This window comes from Microtus pennsylvanicus, chromosome 9 (assembly GCF_037038515.1).
Source record: "Microtus pennsylvanicus isolate mMicPen1 chromosome 9, mMicPen1.hap1, whole genome shotgun sequence".
Taxonomy (NCBI): domain Eukaryota; kingdom Metazoa; phylum Chordata; class Mammalia; order Rodentia; family Cricetidae; genus Microtus; species Microtus pennsylvanicus.
The window spans coordinates 45,368,017-45,386,309 of record NC_134587.1 but is presented as its reverse complement, the minus strand read 5'-3'; the positions used below and the strand labels follow the sequence as shown (position 1 = coordinate 45,386,309).

The 18,293-nt window shown below is 53.6% G+C and overlaps 1 protein-coding gene across 1 annotated transcript in view; it reads right to left on the bottom strand.

Moving 5' to 3' along the window:
- Prrx2 (paired related homeobox 2) overlaps positions 1-17,910 on the bottom strand; it is a 37,156-nt gene extending 19,246 nt beyond the window's left edge. Inside the window, exon 1 of the mRNA XM_075984458.1 lies at positions 17,528-17,910. Within this exon, the coding sequence (XP_075840573.1) occupies positions 17,528-17,771 (244 nt within the window). The 5' untranslated portion in view covers positions 17,772-17,910. The remainder of the gene's footprint in view (positions 1-17,527) is intronic.
- Positions 17,911-18,293: the final 383 nt, after the last annotated feature.

The following is an 18,293-nucleotide window of genomic DNA, read 5'->3' as shown; positions in this document are numbered from 1 at the left end:
AACTCCCGAAAGTTGCCCTCTGACCCCCCACATGTGCACCGAAGCATGCGTGTGTCCACATTCACACACATAATTAAACACTTTATTTTGTTTTGTTCTTACTATGAAGCCCGGTTGTCCTGGAACTCACTATGCAGACAGACTAGCCCCCAACTCAGAAGAATCCTCCTGCCTCAGACTTCCAAGTGCTGAAATTACAGCGTGCCCTTCCATGTCTGCCACTTTTTTCTTTCAGAGAACAAAAGGCAAATTTATCAGATAGACCGCAAGGGAGCAGAAGTGGGGGGGGGGGGGGAAGGGGCTGGCAGCAGCAGAACTCCCAGCTGCAAGTTTCTCTCTGGACCCCCTCACTGCCATTTTCAGATGTCACTCTGGCGGATATCAACTCCAGTGAGCGGAAGAGTCTGTACACACCAACACCTGCATGAGGACAGTCACACGTCATGAGCTGAGGTAGGTCACTGGCATGTCCTCCAGTGCGTCTTGGACAGCCCATGACAGAGGGCTGTCGCTCACACCGAAAAGGAGGCGCTGTTCTTCCACCCACAATCCCTGCACTGCCAAGGGTCATCCTGGGCTAGAGAGTGTGCTCTAAGCCAGCCTGGGCTACACAGACCATGTCTCAAAACATAAACATAAAACGTTAGCTGTGGCCTGGTGAGATGGCTCGGTAGGTTAGCAGCCTGAGGACTTGAATTTGATCCTTGGAACCCACATAAACGCAGAAGGAGACAGCACCTATTCCCACAGAGTTGTCCTCCTGCCTCCGTACTCTTGATGGGGCACACATACTCACAACAATAACAATATTTTAAAATTCAAAAGCCGGTCATGGTGGCGGACGCTTGTAATCATAGCACAGAGGAGGTAGAGGCAGGGGGATCATCATAAGTTTGAGGTCAGCCGGGGTTATATAGCAAGACCTGTCTCAACAAGGAAGAATGCCCAGGTCTGGAAAGATGGTTCAGCAGTTGAGAGTCCTCACAGCTCTTTCAGAGGACCTGAGTTCAGTTCCCAGCAACCATGTCTAGCGACTCCCAGGGCATCTAATTCCAGCTTCAGGGGATCAACACCCCTGGCCTCCAAGGACTCTTGCACACACATGCAAAGCAAACACACATGTCCATAAATAAATAAGTAAATCTTTTGAAGAGGAGGAGGAAGATGGCAATGACATCGAAGAAGATGTATATGCATCTTCATATCAGAAAGAGAAGAAAGCCAAATGTGAAAAAGACCCATCCAATCTTCAGTGCAAAATAATATAAAACCATGAAGACCAACTGGGACAGTGGTTCCCCGGAAAGAGGAGAGGGAGGGGAGGACCCTGGGCACAGAGGGTTTCCAGGGCAGCTCTGCTAGAAGAGCAGACACTGAACAACAACAGGTGGCCCCTTCTGACTGTAGACACAGGGGTGGCGTGTGCCTGTGAAGGTCAGCTGATCATAACTGATGCTCCACCCACCGTGGCAAGGCGTATTGAGGGGGTGGGCAGGAGGGTATTTGGGAAATTGTTCTTTTCTGCTCAGCTTTGTGGAAATTTTAAAACGCCTCTAGAAAAACAAAAAGTCTGCTTGGAAGCCAGTAATCCCAGCACGTGGGAGGCAGAAGCAGGACAGACAGGTGTTTAAGTCCAGCCTGGATTACATGAGAGACTCTGTCCAAAAGGAAAAGAAAAAAAATCCATTTAAAAGGGGTAAAAAGAGGACTCCTGTCTAGCATTGTAGTTCAGTGGCAGAAAGCTTACCCAGCATGCATGAGGCCCTGGGTTTCATTCCCAGTACACTAAGGGAAAAATTAAAAAAAAAAAAAAAACCACTCAGGGTTTTCATTACTGTGCAGAAACACCATGACCATGGCAACTCTTATAAAGGAAAACATTTAATTGTGGTAGCTTATAGTCTCAGAGGTTCAGAACATTATCATGGCAGGGAGCATGGTTGGGAGCACGAGCAGAGAGTGCTGCATCCGGTAGGCAACAGGAAGTTGACTGACTCACACTGAGGGAAGCTTGAGCAAAAGAAACCTCAAAGCCCGCCCCCACAGTGTCACACTTCCTCCAACAAGGCCACACCTCCTAATAGTACCACTCCCTATGAGGACCATTTTCTTTCAAAGCACCACAAACAAAACATCACAATCTCTTGCCTGACTCCCAGAAGCAGGGACACTAAACTAAAAGGATTGCTACATTTCTGGAGCCTCAGCCCTCCCACCACTGCAGACTCCAAGCTGACATCATGAACAGAACTTGAGCCTATGGAAGCCGATGGAAGCCTCCATTCTGTCTAATGCCCTGCACGAGGCTGTCTGTGCCCCTCACCCACCTACAAGGGTCTCCACCAACCCTTCCAGCAAACCCTCAGCCCTTAAGGGGAAGGCAGGAGAGGGGAGGGGGGAAGGACTGTCCCCAATCAAAACCTATGACAGGTGGCGCTTATTTGCATAATTTGCCCTTTTAAGGGCCTGGCCCCTAAGCTGAGCCCTTTGATTTCATAAGCACATGCCCAGCTCCTCTTTAAGCAAGAAACCCCAGCCTCTCTTCTCCAACAATCAATGTTGGAATCTCTCCAGACAGAAGGGGCAGCTGGATGCCACTCAGGTTCTGAGGCTCTGGATGCGCAGGGACCTCTGTCCTGCAGGCCCTGGCATGGCACTGTGAAAACAGAGTGCCCAGCTACCACAGGCTCCTAAGGTTGACCTAGCACAGCACCGAAGTGAGCCACGAGGCCCCTAGCATTGGCAGCTGGGTGTCAGTTTCCTCCCTTCCCTGAGCCATGCATGCAGCCAGAGTGAGAAAGAGCTGGGGAGGACCTGAGCAAATTAGCTTAGGCAAAACCAGAGTGTGTAACTGGGAAATGTGGGCGGGTGGTGTCAGGCATAGCTGGACCCAGACTTCTATCACGGGCCTTTCTGTCTCTGTCTCTGCCCTTTCCTACAGAGGCAGGTCATACAGACCCGTGTGCAGCCTTGAACATCTGGCTCTCCTGCCTCCACCTCCCGAGTGCTGGTTTTACAGCTGTGTGCTACCACATTCGGTTTATGCTGCGCTAGGGCAGAGCCCAGGGTCTCCTGCATGCTCCACAAGCGCTCTGCCAATGAACACACTATCTCAGTCCTTGAGACAGATTCCGAGTAGTTGTAGATGACACCCTGATCCTGCCTGAGCTACAACATGCTAAGGCCCTTGTCCTCACCCTGATGAAATGAGGGCGGTGTGCCTCCACCCCTAGAACAACCTCTGTATCTGTATCTGTGCAGAACCACACCGGATGGACCCACTTTGGGAATGCTTTCTCCTGGGTGCCCAGCCCTGTCCCTGCCATATGCCAGTTGATGGGTCCCTCTGGTAGCTGCAGGGCATATGGATCTTTGCAGCCTGTCCTGGTAGTAGGGGCCCCTAAGACAGAGACTATTAACTACTGTCACAAAGCAGGGTGCAGCTGAGACTCCATGCTGAACGAAACATCACCCGGAGATCTCACAGTGGCTCTGCAGGCCATGTCAAAGGAGCTACTGGAGGGGAGGTAGGGTCACGACCTGAGGTCTGCACCTGGAGCAGGGAACCCTAAGATTGAGCCCCCCAGGCTTTTGTGTCTATTTGCTGTGCCAGAGGCTGAGGGCAGAACTGGTGACCCTGTAGCTGTCCCCTGGAACAGGCGAAGCTCTCCTGCAAGGGTGGACTCACAGCTGCACCTCCCACGTCATCTTGGCCCCCAACCTGCCAGCCAAAGACCAGCTAAACAGACCCTACTCTCCCTGTCCCGCCCCAGGGTGGGCTGGAGGCAGAGGGACAGTTTTTGCCTTAATATGGAGTTGGTTTGGGTTGGGACACTCCCTCATCCCTATGCTGAGAAGATGAGGGTCCCTTGGGACCAGCAGCTGCCAAGGGCGTGTCTGTGTGCACAAAGAATTCTCTTTCCAATGCAGGCGCTGCCAATAACAGTCATGGAAGTAAGAATGATGGCAGGTATGGACGCAACAAGCTGCGGGCCACGAGTTCCCTTTATCACAACCCTCACCTCTGGGGCAGGTGTGGCCACCACTTCACCTTTCCCCTGAGGCTCAGAGAGGAAAGCCTCTGGCTCCAAGGAGCCAAACAATACCGGCCTCCCTGGACCTCCTCTTCTGTGGACTTAGACACACAGACAAAGCCCTGGGCCGACAGCCCCTCGGGGAGATACTGCTCTCTGAGTCCACCCCCAATAGCCACATCACATCCATCTTCAGAAATTGGGACAGTGGAGGGAGGGTCACTTCAGGTCTCCAGGGTGGCCACCAAGCCGAGAGCTACGACTGAGCTCCCCAGAGACCAGAAGTCTTGTGCGTGTGTGTGTGTGGGGGGCTCTGAACTGATCCATGTGTGTTGAGGGACACCCTTCCCACACCTACCCTCTTGGGAACAGAGCTGGTCTGGCAAGCCTCCCTGCCTGGCAGAGTTCCCACCTCGCCCATCCATCCCGCCTCAGACCTCACTTTGACATCTGGTTCTGATTTGGAGGTTGCGGGAAAGAGGCGGCTGGGGAAGCCAAGAGTGGGCAAAGGAGGTTCACCTGGCTCTTTCCCTTCCTTCTCTGATGCCCCTACTCTATGCACTCCCTCTGTCATCTGCTCCCCAAACTCTGGAGCTGCTTATCTCTGCAGAGGGGAGCCTGCTCTGGTCACTACTTGGACCCTTGAGTCCTGGGTAAAAAAGGAAGCGGGAGGGGTGGTCAGCACTGCAGTGAATGCAAATACTGCATTGACCAACGGTGCTGGCTCCCCAAGGCACGTATGTGGACATATGTGCATGCATATTCTAGACGTGGTACAAGGCTTCCTGCAGCTCTGGGGACACACGTCGAACCAAAGCCATCTTATCCACAGATCTGGAAACAGCAATTTATCTCTAATTTGAATTTTTAACCTCAAACACCACATTATAAAAATAATTGTGCTGTATTTTAGGGATGCTATTTGTCATGAAATTAGCTACAGTTACATGGATGCCACGGAGAATAAAGCACCATGCCTCTGTCTGTATGGGAGCAACCAGGAGGCCCCGCCTCAGCCAAGCAAGGGGTTGAAGCTCAACAGCGCTGTCACTTCTGGGGGGACCCGGGCCACAGGACAAGCTAGGCACATCCAGCGAATGTGTCCTGTGGGTGGGGACCCTGGGCTGGAAAGTTAGGCACTAGCAAAGTCACTGAGCAGGTGGTGGGAGCGGCAAACCTCTTCTCGCTCAGCCCCAGTCACCCACAGAGAAGGTCTCCTGGCACCTCAGAGGGTTCCTCATGTGGGGGGCGCCACACTGCCCTCCTGTCTCAGAGCAGGGCCAGGCTGGGCTGGGCTTGTGAGCAGCCCCTCCCAGAAGGCTCAGGGTAACTGTGACACAGCAGCTGTTTCCACATCAGACCTTTGTTAATTATGGGAGTGGTTCCCACACTTCAGACACCCACAAATGTGGGGAAGTATCCCCAATGCACATACATCAAAAGTGGGAATTTTTGATGAGAGAAAATGAGAAATATCCTCTCTGTTCTCTCTCGCAGCACTGAGGGCGGAGGGCGGAAGTCAGGGCCTCGGCCTCCATCGTAGGAAGAGCTCTACCATGGAGCTACATCTCCAACCCTCTCTCTTCATTTTTATTTTGACACAGGATCTCATAAAATGGCCCACACAAACCTTGAACTCGAAATCCCCAGCCTCTAGAGTAGCTTCCACTACAAGCCTGTATCATCAGCAGGCATGGCTCTAACAATGGCCACTCTTGAAGGATATGCTCTTGGGACATCTTCTGCCTCTTGTTCCTGCTTCGGAGACAGTCAGGCACCTTCCCCACCCGAAGCCTCTGTATCTCTCCTCCCTCCCCCAGCGCCCTCAGGACCCCTCTCTTGCTCCCTCACTCGGCTCTAGGTCGCTTCTGAAATGCTACCCTCCTCCAGAACCAGCTCCCTCAACTGTCCCTGCTGGTGGTAGCCAAGGCAGCGCCTTCACCGCGGGACCCAGCATGGGCTTGGCATGAGTGAGACACCCAAGACAAGCAAGTAACAAGGGACCGGTTACCAATGCACTGCCCTCACTTCCCCTGTTCTGATATAGAAACTAGACCCCTCCCCATCCCCCTGCCAAATCTGCAACCCCAGCAACAGTTTTCTTTAAATAACAAACCTGCTTTCAGCTGCTATTAGATCTGGGCCTTCTCTTTTTCCCTTCCCAAAGAAACCAGAGTGGCAGTTTTTACTTGTTGTCTTCCGTAATTTCCTGCTTAGAGGTAAGACACTCTCCTCCCTGGGTTGTGGTACCCAGGGAACCAGCTCTGCGGGAGAGGCTGGCCTCCAATTAAAATAGGATGTCTCAAGAAACTCACTACCCCTTTCCTCCAGTTCTGCACACCCCCAGCCCCAGCCAGGCCCAGCCGGGGAGTCTAGTGAATCTCTCGAAAGCAGATTCTTGGTGGAAAGAGGGCAGATAGAAATCCAACCCCGACGGGGCCTGGGCAGCATCAAAAAGAGGACGTTGTAGCAACCTGGCCATCGGCAGCCATGCACAGAGGGACATGGCCACTGCGGTCCCTAGGAAGAGATGCTGAAGTCACTTTGGGTCCCTGAGCTGTGAGTTGGGGGACAGTGCTCCACCTCACCACAGGCTGCCAGGAGAAACCAGCCATGGGCAGAGTGGCAGGGAATCTACGCTACCCCCTGCTGGACTCCAAGCCCTCAGGGGAAACATACGGCCAGCTCACTGGCATGTAGCAACAAGGTGCCTGTGTGCAGAATGAATAAATGATCAAATAGATGAATGCCACCTAGCTTTCTTTTTTTATTTAGTTTATGTATGGGTACTCTGCATGTATACTTACAGGCCAGAAGAGGGCGCCAGAACCTACTACAGATGGTTGTGAGCCACCATGCGGTTGCTGGGAACTCAGAACTTCTGGCAGAGCGGCCAGCTCTTCACCTCTGTGCCATCTCTAGCTTTCCTAAATGAGAGGGCAGAGCTGATTGTGGCAAGGGAGACACAGTCTCGCATCATTGTCTCTCAGAGGATGGCAGAGATTTTTTGTGTGGTTTGGTCACGAAGGGAAGGGAAGCAAGGTGCCAGCATGCAGCTAGTGCTGGCATGTTCCCCGGCCCTTTTCTTCTTGGTGTGGGATGCGGGCCTTCCTTCTCCACATTTGAGCTGTGTGGCTCAGACTTACGATTCTGGAGGGTATGTGGCCTCTTGGCCCCAACTTTCAATGGTGCGAGCAGCAAAGGACCTCTCTGGCTTCTGGGGACCAGAGCTGGTGGTTGAGGGAGCTTTTGCAGGGCATCTAACTTCTACAGGGGCAGGAGATTCATTCTCCCTCTCGCTCTGAAGACTAGGCTGGCCGTGTGTGTGCGCGCGCGTGTGCGCGTGTGTGTACGTGTGTGTGTGTGTGTGTGTGTAGGGGGGTAGCAGGAAGCCCTCTGAGCAATGCGGCAACATCACACCGCTGGCCCAGGGCCTGGGCCAGGACTCAGACGGGGTCTGTAATTGTAGTTCTCTGAACCCATATCGCTCCTAAATGTCAGGGTTGTGGTGCCTGTCAGCCAGTGGCCCCACCTCCTTGCATACAGACCCTCAGATTACAAATCCTTATCAGTGAGAAGGGAGGGTGAACAGCTAAGCCTGAAAGATACAAAGAAAAGGAGCGGGATCTTGGTCCCACGGGTGTAGGATGAGGTCAGGCAGGGATGCCATAACCTGCACCCTGCTTACTGGGTGCCCACTGGCTAGACCAGCCACCGGCAGCCCATCTTGAGAGCATTAGGGCTGCTGTGAACAGATGTTTTCTGTTACGTGTTATTTGTTAGTCTAATGAAAGGAGGTGCGCTGGCTTTCAAGACCTCGCTGGTCTGCGGGGGTTTTATGTGGGAAGCCTTCGCAGAGCTCTGGCGGCGGGAAGGCTGCAAGGCCCCTGCCAGGCGCACCCGCCCCGCGGCTCTGCTTTGATTCCGAGGTTTGCAGCCATCCGAGTGGTAATTCCAGCCCTGGTTAAATGTCATTTTTAATAACGCCATCCCTGGCATGTGAACGGTTGCGCCCAAGGCAAGAAGGGAGGCTGGCATGGGGGAACAGTAGTGGGGAGGACAGACACGGAGGAGGGGGTCGAGGGGCTGATGAACAAAATCTGGAAAGAAATGGCTATCCCACTGAGGACTGCATATACTCATGCCCAGGGACGGCCCCACTCCCCACCCCCTGCCAGGAGAGCCACGGGAGGTGTGATGGGCAAGACAGGGAGGGTAGCAGAGAAGCGGGTCTCAGGATGACGGGCAACAGAGTGCCAGAAGTGATGAGGTTCTAACTGAGCCCAGCTGGGCCCTGGGCACCACAGCAGGAGGTGGGAGCACAGTCAGGACACTGAGGGTGGGGATCCATCCAGGACTCTGCCCATCACAGCTTTATCCCAACCTGTTAGGGTGCCTCGGGCAATGCCAAACACAGCAGGCAGATAAAAGCAGCTATCCCGGCTAGCTCTTGGGACCCTCTCTTGTGCAGTCACCCCCCAGATCCTCCGAATTCATGTTTCCATGGCACCCTATGCAAATGCTCCATCACCAAGAGGGCTGTTTCTCAATCAGGAAACGGAAGTGATAAGATGCAATTGGCTCTGGACGATCAGTCATTAGCAGGGTACCAAACTCATCTGGGGGCCGGGGCTGTATCTCAATTGGTGGGTGCTCTGCCTAGATGCACAAAGTCCTGGGTTCAATCCAGGACTGGGTTGGGGGAAGCAGGAGGATGAACAAGCATTCATCATCATCCCTGGTTATATAATGACTTCCAGTCCAGCCTGGGCTACACAAGATCATGGTCCTAAAAACTAAATCAAATTAAAATAAGCACAAAGTCTTGCAGAGAGGAGACTTTTGCATGCAGGGACCAGGGACTCTGATTCCCAAGTCTGTAATTACATTTCAACCAGCTTCCCAGGTGAGCGCTGGAATCTCATCAAATATGGCCCAAAACAGATGGTACAGCTACCATTTCATACACAGGATGCAGAGTCCAGGCTCAGAGGCAGTGCTGGGTAGGATCAAGTGGATACTCTGATTTTCTGGCCCCTGTCTAGGGCCCCTCTTACATCTTCTTGGGCAGCAATGTCACGGAGACGACATGCTCTCACCGCCACATTCTGAGCTACAGAGGAGTTTGTTCTGCTCTGGGATCAGAGGGAAAAGTGTCCCCCTGTGGAAACTTCCAGGCCACCCAGTCCCCACGCCTGACGCTCCTCTGCTGTCTTCCACCGGGCTCTTCTTTGAGGACCACCTCCCAGGCCTCAGCTCGGCCCCTACCTCTGCTTACCCTTTTCTACCACTAAAGCCTAAAGATATCCTGGCTGCCCATCCCACACACAGGCGAGCAGAATCCATCTTAAAGAAAGCCCCAAGCTAATCTCTTCCAGAGCATGCTTCATTTTTAGGGCACAATAAAAAATATCATTACCCATAAAGGGCCCCATGTGGATGGCATCCTGTCATCGCCGCCACCCCACCCCCTCCTGAGAGTCAGTCAGGGAACAAACAGATGTGGGAGGAACCCAAGCTACAGGCAAGCAGGACACCGGTGTATTCAGATCTCTGGGGAGAATGGAGAAGCAGAGGTCACAGCCTAGGGGGTTCTCTGCTGTGCTTGGTAGACCAGTAAGCCATGGAGACTGTGGCCTCTTATGTGGCAGCAGGAAGCTATTCCTCTCAGTCTGACAAACCTTGCCCTCTCTGATAAATCAGTGGGTGCCAATGGTGCCCAGTCTGTGGCCCTGACCACCATAAGAGGATATGGAGGCATGCCCACCCACCCCGACTCTCTCTGAACAGGAAGCCCCACAACTCTCTCCTACTCAACACCTCATAAGAGCACTTAACCCTCGGCCCATGTAGCCAGCCAGGTAGCTCTGCCACTCTATGGGGACCAGAGCCAGCCTCGTCCAAAAAGCCTGGTAGGATTATTTGGGCCCGCTGGAGCCTCACCATGGGTGTGTGAGCATGCACACACCAGGTGGGGCATGTGTGTGCGGATCTGTGTGTCACTCTGCGACTGTGAGTCCTTGACAGGCAGCTCACCATGTGGTCCCCAAATGCTAGCAGGTGACAACGTTCTCACCCCTAAGCTACAACAGAGAAAAATGGAAAGGCAGTTGGTAAATGTCTGTTAGCTGGGAACTCTCTCTACTGTAAGCGAAAGGCTCATTCCCTGATGGAAAGACGATGCTTTGGGAGGACGGATGCTGGAGTCAGTCTTTTCTGCTCCATCTGCTCTAAGCCAGCTCCCAAGAGCATGGCTGAAGGACCGGATATGTGGGCAGGCCGAAGGTGGGTGGATTGGGTTGATGGACAGGAACTGGGGAGCTGGGAGGGGGACCTCCTGCCACGCTCCTGAACTGGAACTCTCTATAGCTGTCTTGGGTCTGTGTCTAGAGATGGGTGTTGGGAAAGAAAGAGATAATGGTTCCCACTTTCTCATCCCTAAACTCCCCCAAAGCCGGGCAGCCGTCACCCTCCCTCATGCCCATGTCACAAGGTTGGATGTGCTCCGTTCTCTTTCCCTACCCGGACTACCTCATGGCCTCCGAGTATATCCACACCTGTCAGGGGATGTGAGGCAGCCCTGGGCCTGCATCTCAGTACCTCCAAGGCAAGAAGGATGATTTGGGACTGATCAAGGGCTTTGGGACAAGACACACCCAGGTTGGAATCTCATGTAGGACTAGTGTGACCAACGCTCTTACATAGATGGTCTTCTCTGAGCCTCCATTTTCCTCTCTATAAAATGGGGGTAACCAAAGGACCCATGTCACAGGGCTGGAAGGAAGTCAAGGCAGGTGAGAACCCTGCCAACACACAGCACTTGCCTCCACATAGTCCTGCTTGCCCTCTCTCAGCCTCCCAGCCAGGCATCCAACAGAATTTGCCCCACTGTGGATGCAGGGTTTCACGTAGCCCAGGCTAACCTTGAACTCACTACGTAACTGAGAATGACCTTGAACTCCTGATCCTCCGGCATCCACTTCCCTGATGCTATGATTACAAGTGTGCACCCAGCTGGGTTCTACGTGGTGCCTGGGATTTAATGCGAGCTTTGTGCTAAGCAAGCATGCTACTCACTAAGTTCCATTCCCATTCCCCTAGGATTCCTTCCTTATGTCATTTTCAGGAATACATCAGCTTCCCTTAAGTCACCTCAAGTCTGTCTCCACCTGGAGTCAGCCACACTTCTTTGGAATGGAGGCATCATGAAGCCACAGAGTTCTTCCTGGTCTTCCCTGACTTCCTTCCTTCCTTCCTTCCTTCCTTCCTTCCTTCCTTCCTTCCTTCCTTTCTTCCTTCCTTCCTTCCCTATAAATCAGGCTGGCCTCGAACTCACAGAGATCCTGCTGCCTCTGCCTCCTGAGTGCTTGGATTAAGGGCGTGCGTTGCCACCACCCCTGGCTGACATCCACCCTTTCTATCCAAGTGCTCAGAAACCCCGTCCTGCACATAGGTCTCTACTCATCGGTCCTCCAGTCTCGTCCCCACCTCCTCACCCCTTCAGCTCCCAAGCCTCATAGCCAGTCTCCCCAGCATCCATGGAGCTCCTATTCCTAGCTTCTCCCACCCACATACTGGGCTGTGTTGGAGAAAAAAAATGCCTGAACTTAGAATCCCAATGCCAGCAGACATCTGTCCCAGCTGTGAGCAACCTTGGGCAGGTGATTCCACCTCTCTGGACCTTCAAATTATGAGAACCATAAGCCCTGTAAATATCTCAAGGAGCTGCCTGGAAACTCTGCATTGAGTGAGCACCTACTACATGTCACAGAACTGCTTAGGACTTGCTCCACCCCCATAAGGAACACCCCTTGTTCCCATTCTACAGATGACAGGCTGGCAAGATGGCTCAGTGGGTTAAAGCACTCGCTTATGAACCCGCCAACCTTAATTCAATGTCCAGACTGGTTTGATGTCCACATTGGTTCCTAGAATGCACAGTGAAAGGACAGATCCAGCTCTCTAAAGTTGCCCTTTGACCTCCACCCAAGAGCCATCACACACACACACACACACACACACACCCCCCCCAATAACAACAACAACAACAACAAATGAATTAAGGTGCAAGCCCACTTTGCAGACGGCTGCACTGAGCATCAGGGTTCAGCTAGACCTTGAAGGTGACTGTGAACAGGTCAGACCGAGGCACCAGGCAGTGCTTCCAGCACCACCCCTAGGAGTTCCTAGATGGAACTAGTGAGTCTAGTGAGGTGCTGTTCCTGAAGGTGAAGACAAAGGGGGCTGATCCCTGTCCCAGCTGCCCTGAGAGTCCGCTGCAAGTCCCTCTCCACACTCTGGGCACACACCGGGCAACCTCTTCTCCTGGCTGAGGTCCTAGGTACCAGGCCCAGCTCAGGGCTGTGTCCCCAGGAACAACGACCACAGGACTTTTCTAGCTTGGACAGAACTACGGGGAGGGACCCCACAGCTATCCGTGTGCATCACCCACTCGTGGTTCCAGTGGGGACCCAAAGGAGATGGTGACTTGTCTGGAGTCACTCATGGGAAGAGCAGTGAAGGCCGGGAGCTGGACTCGGGTGTTGTCATCCCGATCCTGTACTTCCTGAGTGCAGTCCTTCGGGAAATGGAAGAATGGCAGAGGGGGGGAGAGCAGCCTCAGAGCAAGCTCTCCTCTCAAAGGCACCTTTCTGAGAGAACCCTTTATCCCCCCAGCCCCGCTCCTATCTTACAAGCCATATTTGCCAGTACCTTGCCCCCAAATCAGTTATGAAGAGGCTGGTCAAATTCTGTTGTGGAAAACGCCATTGCAATTTCTTGGAAAATTAAACGTGAGAGCCGGGTGAGATGGCTCAGTGGTAAAGAGCTTGCGATGCAAGTGTGAAGACCTAAGTTCAAATCCCAAGAACTCATGGAAAACTGCATGTCCAGTGGAGACGGGGGAGTGCCTAGAAGCTGGAAGGTTAGTGAGGCTGGTGTGCACAGCACCAATGAAAATCTGTCTCAAACAAGATGGGAGATGAAGGTGGACACCCAAGGCTGTCCTCTGACTTCTATATGCATTTCTGCACCCCCGCCCCGCGTGTGTTCAAACACACACACACACACACACACACACACACACAATTTTTAAAATATTAACCATGGCCATCAGTGCTAGCAGATGGTTTTATCTCAGAACTCAAGGAGGCAGAGGCAGGCGGATCTTTGTGAGTTCGAGGCCAGCCTGGTCTACAAGAGCTAGTTCCAGGACAGGAACCAAAAAAGCTACAGAGGGGCTGGAGAGATGGCTCAGAGGTTAAGAGCACTGACTGCTCTTCCAAAGGTCCTGAGTTCAATTCCCAGCAACCACATGGTGGCTCACAGCCATCTATAATGAGATCTGGTGCCCTCTTCTGGCATGCATGCATATACAGAAGGAATGTTGTATACATAATAAATAAATCTTAAAAAAAAGCTACAGAGAAACCCTGTCTCAAAAATCCAAAAAAAACCCAAACATATATATTAATTATGAATTACCACATAACCTAATAATTCCATGAGGAGAAGTACAGAGGCCTTTGCAGGTTTACCCATGCTCAAAGAAGCACGGCCCATAATCACCGTCCACTGTCAAATGGACAAGTGAACTACAGTTCAGCCACACAGTGAAACATAGTGAAACAAACAGGAGTTTGAACCTATGGCATATGGGTAAACTCAGAATGAAATAACCAGACACAAAGGGACAAACACTGTAGAGTGACCTCATGTGGTCAGGTTCATGGGAAAGTAAAATGGGGACCGGACTACAGGGGAGCTGGGTGTGGCAGAAAGGGACCTCTGCAGTACAAGGATATTCCTGGACTGTGCACTTACAAGTGGGCCATGGTAAATCCCAGACTAGCCATGTGTTAGCACAGCAAAGATGAAACGCTCCGTGCCTACAACCCCAGTACTCGGGGTGGAGGAAGAGGATAAGGAATTCAAGGCTAGTCTCAGTTATGTCGCAAGTTTGAGGCCAGCCTGGGTGACATGAGACAGTCAGAAAACCAAAATGACAATGAAATGAAAACTGATAGATTGGAAGTTTATCATCTCTGAAACCCAGTGATTCCTCAGCACTTCCAGCTGGCCCTTTGGTCCCGTTTAGCACAGAGAAGGTGCAGGTCCCCCCAATTACCAGCAGCCATTCAGCTTACAAGGGCCCAGCTCCCTGAGGACCTTATCGGATTGCAGGTGTCCCATCACCTAAAATGTACCCACACAACCCTTGTGAGATCCACTTAGTCTCCCTGGCAACCCAGCATCCTAAGCTTCTCTAAACAGGTACCAGCACCAAGCAGGGCCCAGCCTGCCCTGACTCAGGCCTCTCTGCCTAGCTCCTGGGGCCATGTTTATTTTCTCAGCGTGTCCATGGCCTGGTTTCCGCCTTGTCCACAGGAGGGAATGCTTTCAAGAAACTCGAGGTTATTAATGTGGTTTCTTTTGTTGTATGCCATCGCAAAGGCAGAGAACGAGGGTTTATTTTCCTAACGTGCTTGGCATAGCTCAGCATTTGGTTCGGGAGGAACTTGAGACCCCGGTTTGTTCTGAGTCACTAGCGAAGCCTCAGCCTACTCAGCCAGTTCTGTGGGGAGCAAGGGCTTGGAACGTCACTGGCAGACATGGGCTGGGGCTACCAGTGACTTTCAAAAAACAGAAGGAATTTAGTTTGTTGCTCAATTGGTTGGTTTGGCTTGGTTTTTTTAACTGTCAGGATGAAAACAAGAGTTCTCTCTCCCCCCACCAGTAACCTGTATGTTTCTATTAGGGGGCATCTCCACCCTGCGGAAGCCACAGGGAGATTGGCTTTCAAGAGTGCTTGTGCCCTGGAGGTGCCGAAGGCTCAGGATTGGAGTTAAAGCACAGCCCGCTGTCCACATGTGCTGCCCTAGGGGGGAGTCCTGGCACCCCAAGGTCTGTCTATTTTCCTCCCATCCTTCCATGCGCCCCGCCTTCCTCTCTCTCTTCTAGTGCTGGGGATGGAGTCAGGGCATTGTGTACTCCGGGCCTCTAAGCTCCACCTCCACGTGGTACCCTCTTTCCACCAGTTCCAGCCATTCAGGCTGGGCTCAGAGGGATGTGGAAAGGACAGGTCCCTTCTTCCTGCTCTTTAGAGGCCTTGGGACTGTGAAACCAAACCATGGATGCGGAAAGGGACAATTAACCAAGGGGACGACAGGAAGTAGCCTCAGCCTCTCCTTCCTCTACTTTCTGTCTGTAGACTCCAACCCAGAGGGACACTTGGCATGGTACCCCTGAACCACTGCTGTCCCAGGAGCAAAGGCTGGCTATAATTTCCAAGACAAGAAGTGATTTCTTGAGCCCAGCCTTGGATCTCCCACTTGACCCCACACCCAGCACGTCCTGTGTCCTCAGACACCCCAGTGTGCAAGAAGCTGCACCCCAAGAAAAGTCTGGCAGCTCTCATGAGTTTGGCCAGATACCAAGGCCACAGGGGACATCCACTACCCACCCAGCTTCCTAGAGCTGCCAATGGCACCATCTGGGTACTCACACACTAGCTGACACTGGCAATCTGGATTCTCCAGGGTGTGCGTGGGGAGGGGCGTCCATTTAGGGACCTTGTAGACCAGTGGTTCTCAACCCTCCTAACACTGCGACTCTTTAATACAGTTCCTCATGTTGTGGTGACCCTGACCATTAAATTTTCGTTGCTATTTCGTAACTGTAATTTTGCTATGATATGAATCATAACGTAAGTATTTTTGGAGATAAAGGTTTGGTGAAGGGGTCATAACCCACAGACTGGAAATCTCCGTGGTAGGCTATGTGACAAAGAAATCAGAGCTTGTACTGCCTGTCTCCTACCAGGGCCAGTGCCTCCGTCCTCTTATACCAGAATGCCAGTGTCCTTTGTCCCCATCACCTTGATTTTATTCTTCCCTTTGTCCCATGCCACAGCCTCAGTCACCAAGCTGAAACCAGAGACCACGGAGCATATCACACCTCACTTTTCTTCTGGCCGGAACTGGCCCCGTTCCCTCTACTTTTCCATCCAGGATCTAAAACCCGACTCCCGGGACTGTCAGCTCACTCATCATCCATCACCCAACACCCGAGGGAAGAGAGCGGCCGGGCCCCTGCGAATGGTGGGAAGTGGTCACCAGCACCAAAGGCAGGGGCCTCCTGGGGCTGAGCGCCATGCATGGCTGCCCAACCCGGCTGGACGCAGTGGATGTTATCAGGCGATGCTTCCTGGATGTCCCAGGACACACATGTTCACAGGCTTGGTTTCAGAGAGTGCCACCGTCACCTCTGGCTTCCCAGCCTGCCTGAGTACCCCTCCCACCCTGAGCCTAGGACAGGAAGTGAGTGTTTAGGGTGGGAGGGGAGGTGGGGAGATGCCAACTCCTCTCTCATCACCTCTACACACACTGGGGATCTATAGACAGTCAGGTGTCTCAGCACAGCCAGCAGGACAGTAAAGTCCCAGAGCTAGGGGACAGAGGTGTTAGGTGATTTTGGTGATTCTGGCCATCCTACTGCCCTTCTCCTCACCGACAGGATCCAGACTGGGACTTTTGTGTCACTGGAACCCTTCATTCCCAGTCGCCCCTCCCCCAAGCCTAGCCCCACATCTTTATTTCTCACCAACTTCTCCATCTTTTTTGAAAAACAGAGCTGAAGACGCTACAATCCTGTGTGATTGTGGGGGGGGGGTATTTGGATGGGTTGTTTGTTTTTAAAGCCCCTTCCAGATGACCTTTAACCTTTGCAGGGGAAACAGGCCTAGCTGGGTAACCTCCTCTGAGAATTCCTCCACCCCAAACCAAACCGAAGGGTGTGGTTGTGCAGGCAGGCCCACCCCACAAACCATAAGACCTGTCTTAGCTCAGAGGGGCTGAACCGAGTTTACTCAGTGACTTGACCTTTTCACAGCCTCAGTTTCCCCAACAGCACCAGCTTCTGAGGGTAGGTGGGTATGGGATGCAAGGGCAGCGAGTTTTCATGAAGTCATACGACTGTAAGTGGATCTGATTCAAAGAGGGTCCCCTCCGAAGGAGGAGCTTTTGAGACAACAGCAGCTACCACTGGGCAGTACCTTCTGGGACTGTAGCTCCGGTTGTGAACAAGCCAGCAGCTGGGATCCCGCAGGTAGCGGGTTCCTGGAGCTGGGGCCCATAGCCACAGTATCGCAAACCGTGTGTCCCACACCCCAGTTCCACAGTCGGGGTCCCGCAACTCAGGGATCCCTGTAAGCCACGGGTCTCTGTAGCTTCAATCTCGCAGCTGGGGGTGGGGGTCCCAGTATCCGAGGGTCCCATAATCTTACAAACCGAATATTCCTCAGCCTAGGAGTCCCAGAATCTGGATCCCCACAGTCAGTGAGTCCCTCCGCCCACCCCGGTGTCCCGCAGCCCGGGGATCCCTCAGCCAGTGAGCCCCCCCTCCGCCCGAGTTTCTCAGGGAAGGAATCCCAGTAGCTCCCAGTCCCGCAGCCCAAGTCTGCAGCCCCCCGGCTGGTTCCCACGCCGCACACTCACCGTCCTGCGGCGCCGCCTCGCTGCCGCTGCTGCCCCCGGACGGCTCGCGCGTCGCTCCCTCCCGCGCCTCGGGCGCCGCCACCGGCCCGGCAGCCCTGCGCCCGGCCGCCGCCACCTCCTCCAGGTCCAGGAGATGGCTCACCGAGAAGTTCTTGCGCGCCTGGGCGCAATCACCGGGTGCGGGCGGGGGCCCCGGCCCGGGCGCCGGCGGGTCTAGGGCGAAGGCGGCGGCCGCGCTGTCCATGCCCCGGCCGCGCCTCTGCCGGCCGCCGCCGCCTCCCGCTGCTCGCCGCGCCCGCGCTCAAGTCCGTCGGTTGGGGACGCGAACTTTCTGCCCTCCCCTACAGGCGGACCGCTCGCTAGCCAGCGGCCCGGACCACACGCCCCTTCTCGGGGCGGACCTCGCCCCCCCTCCCCGGCTCTCCTCCCCGCGTCCTGCGCCGTCCGGCGGGAGGCGGGGCCAGGACGAGGTCCTCGGACTCCCAGACTTAGTTTAGGGTGGCCGAGTCCCGCAGGGGGTGTCTCTTTAAATCCCCCAACCAGGGTTCCCGGAGGAGACGGGTGGGGAATCCGTCTCTGTATGTTGCATGGGGCATGGATGGGGGGTGGGGGTGGAGAACACTCCAAGAAAGTTGACGGGTTCGCTCCCGTCCTGTCCACTTCTCTTTAGAAAGGGTCTTATATATTCCAGATTAGCCTTAAATTTGCTACGTAGCCAAGAACGGCCTTGAACGCTTCCCAGCTTCTCCCTCACTGTCTCCACCCT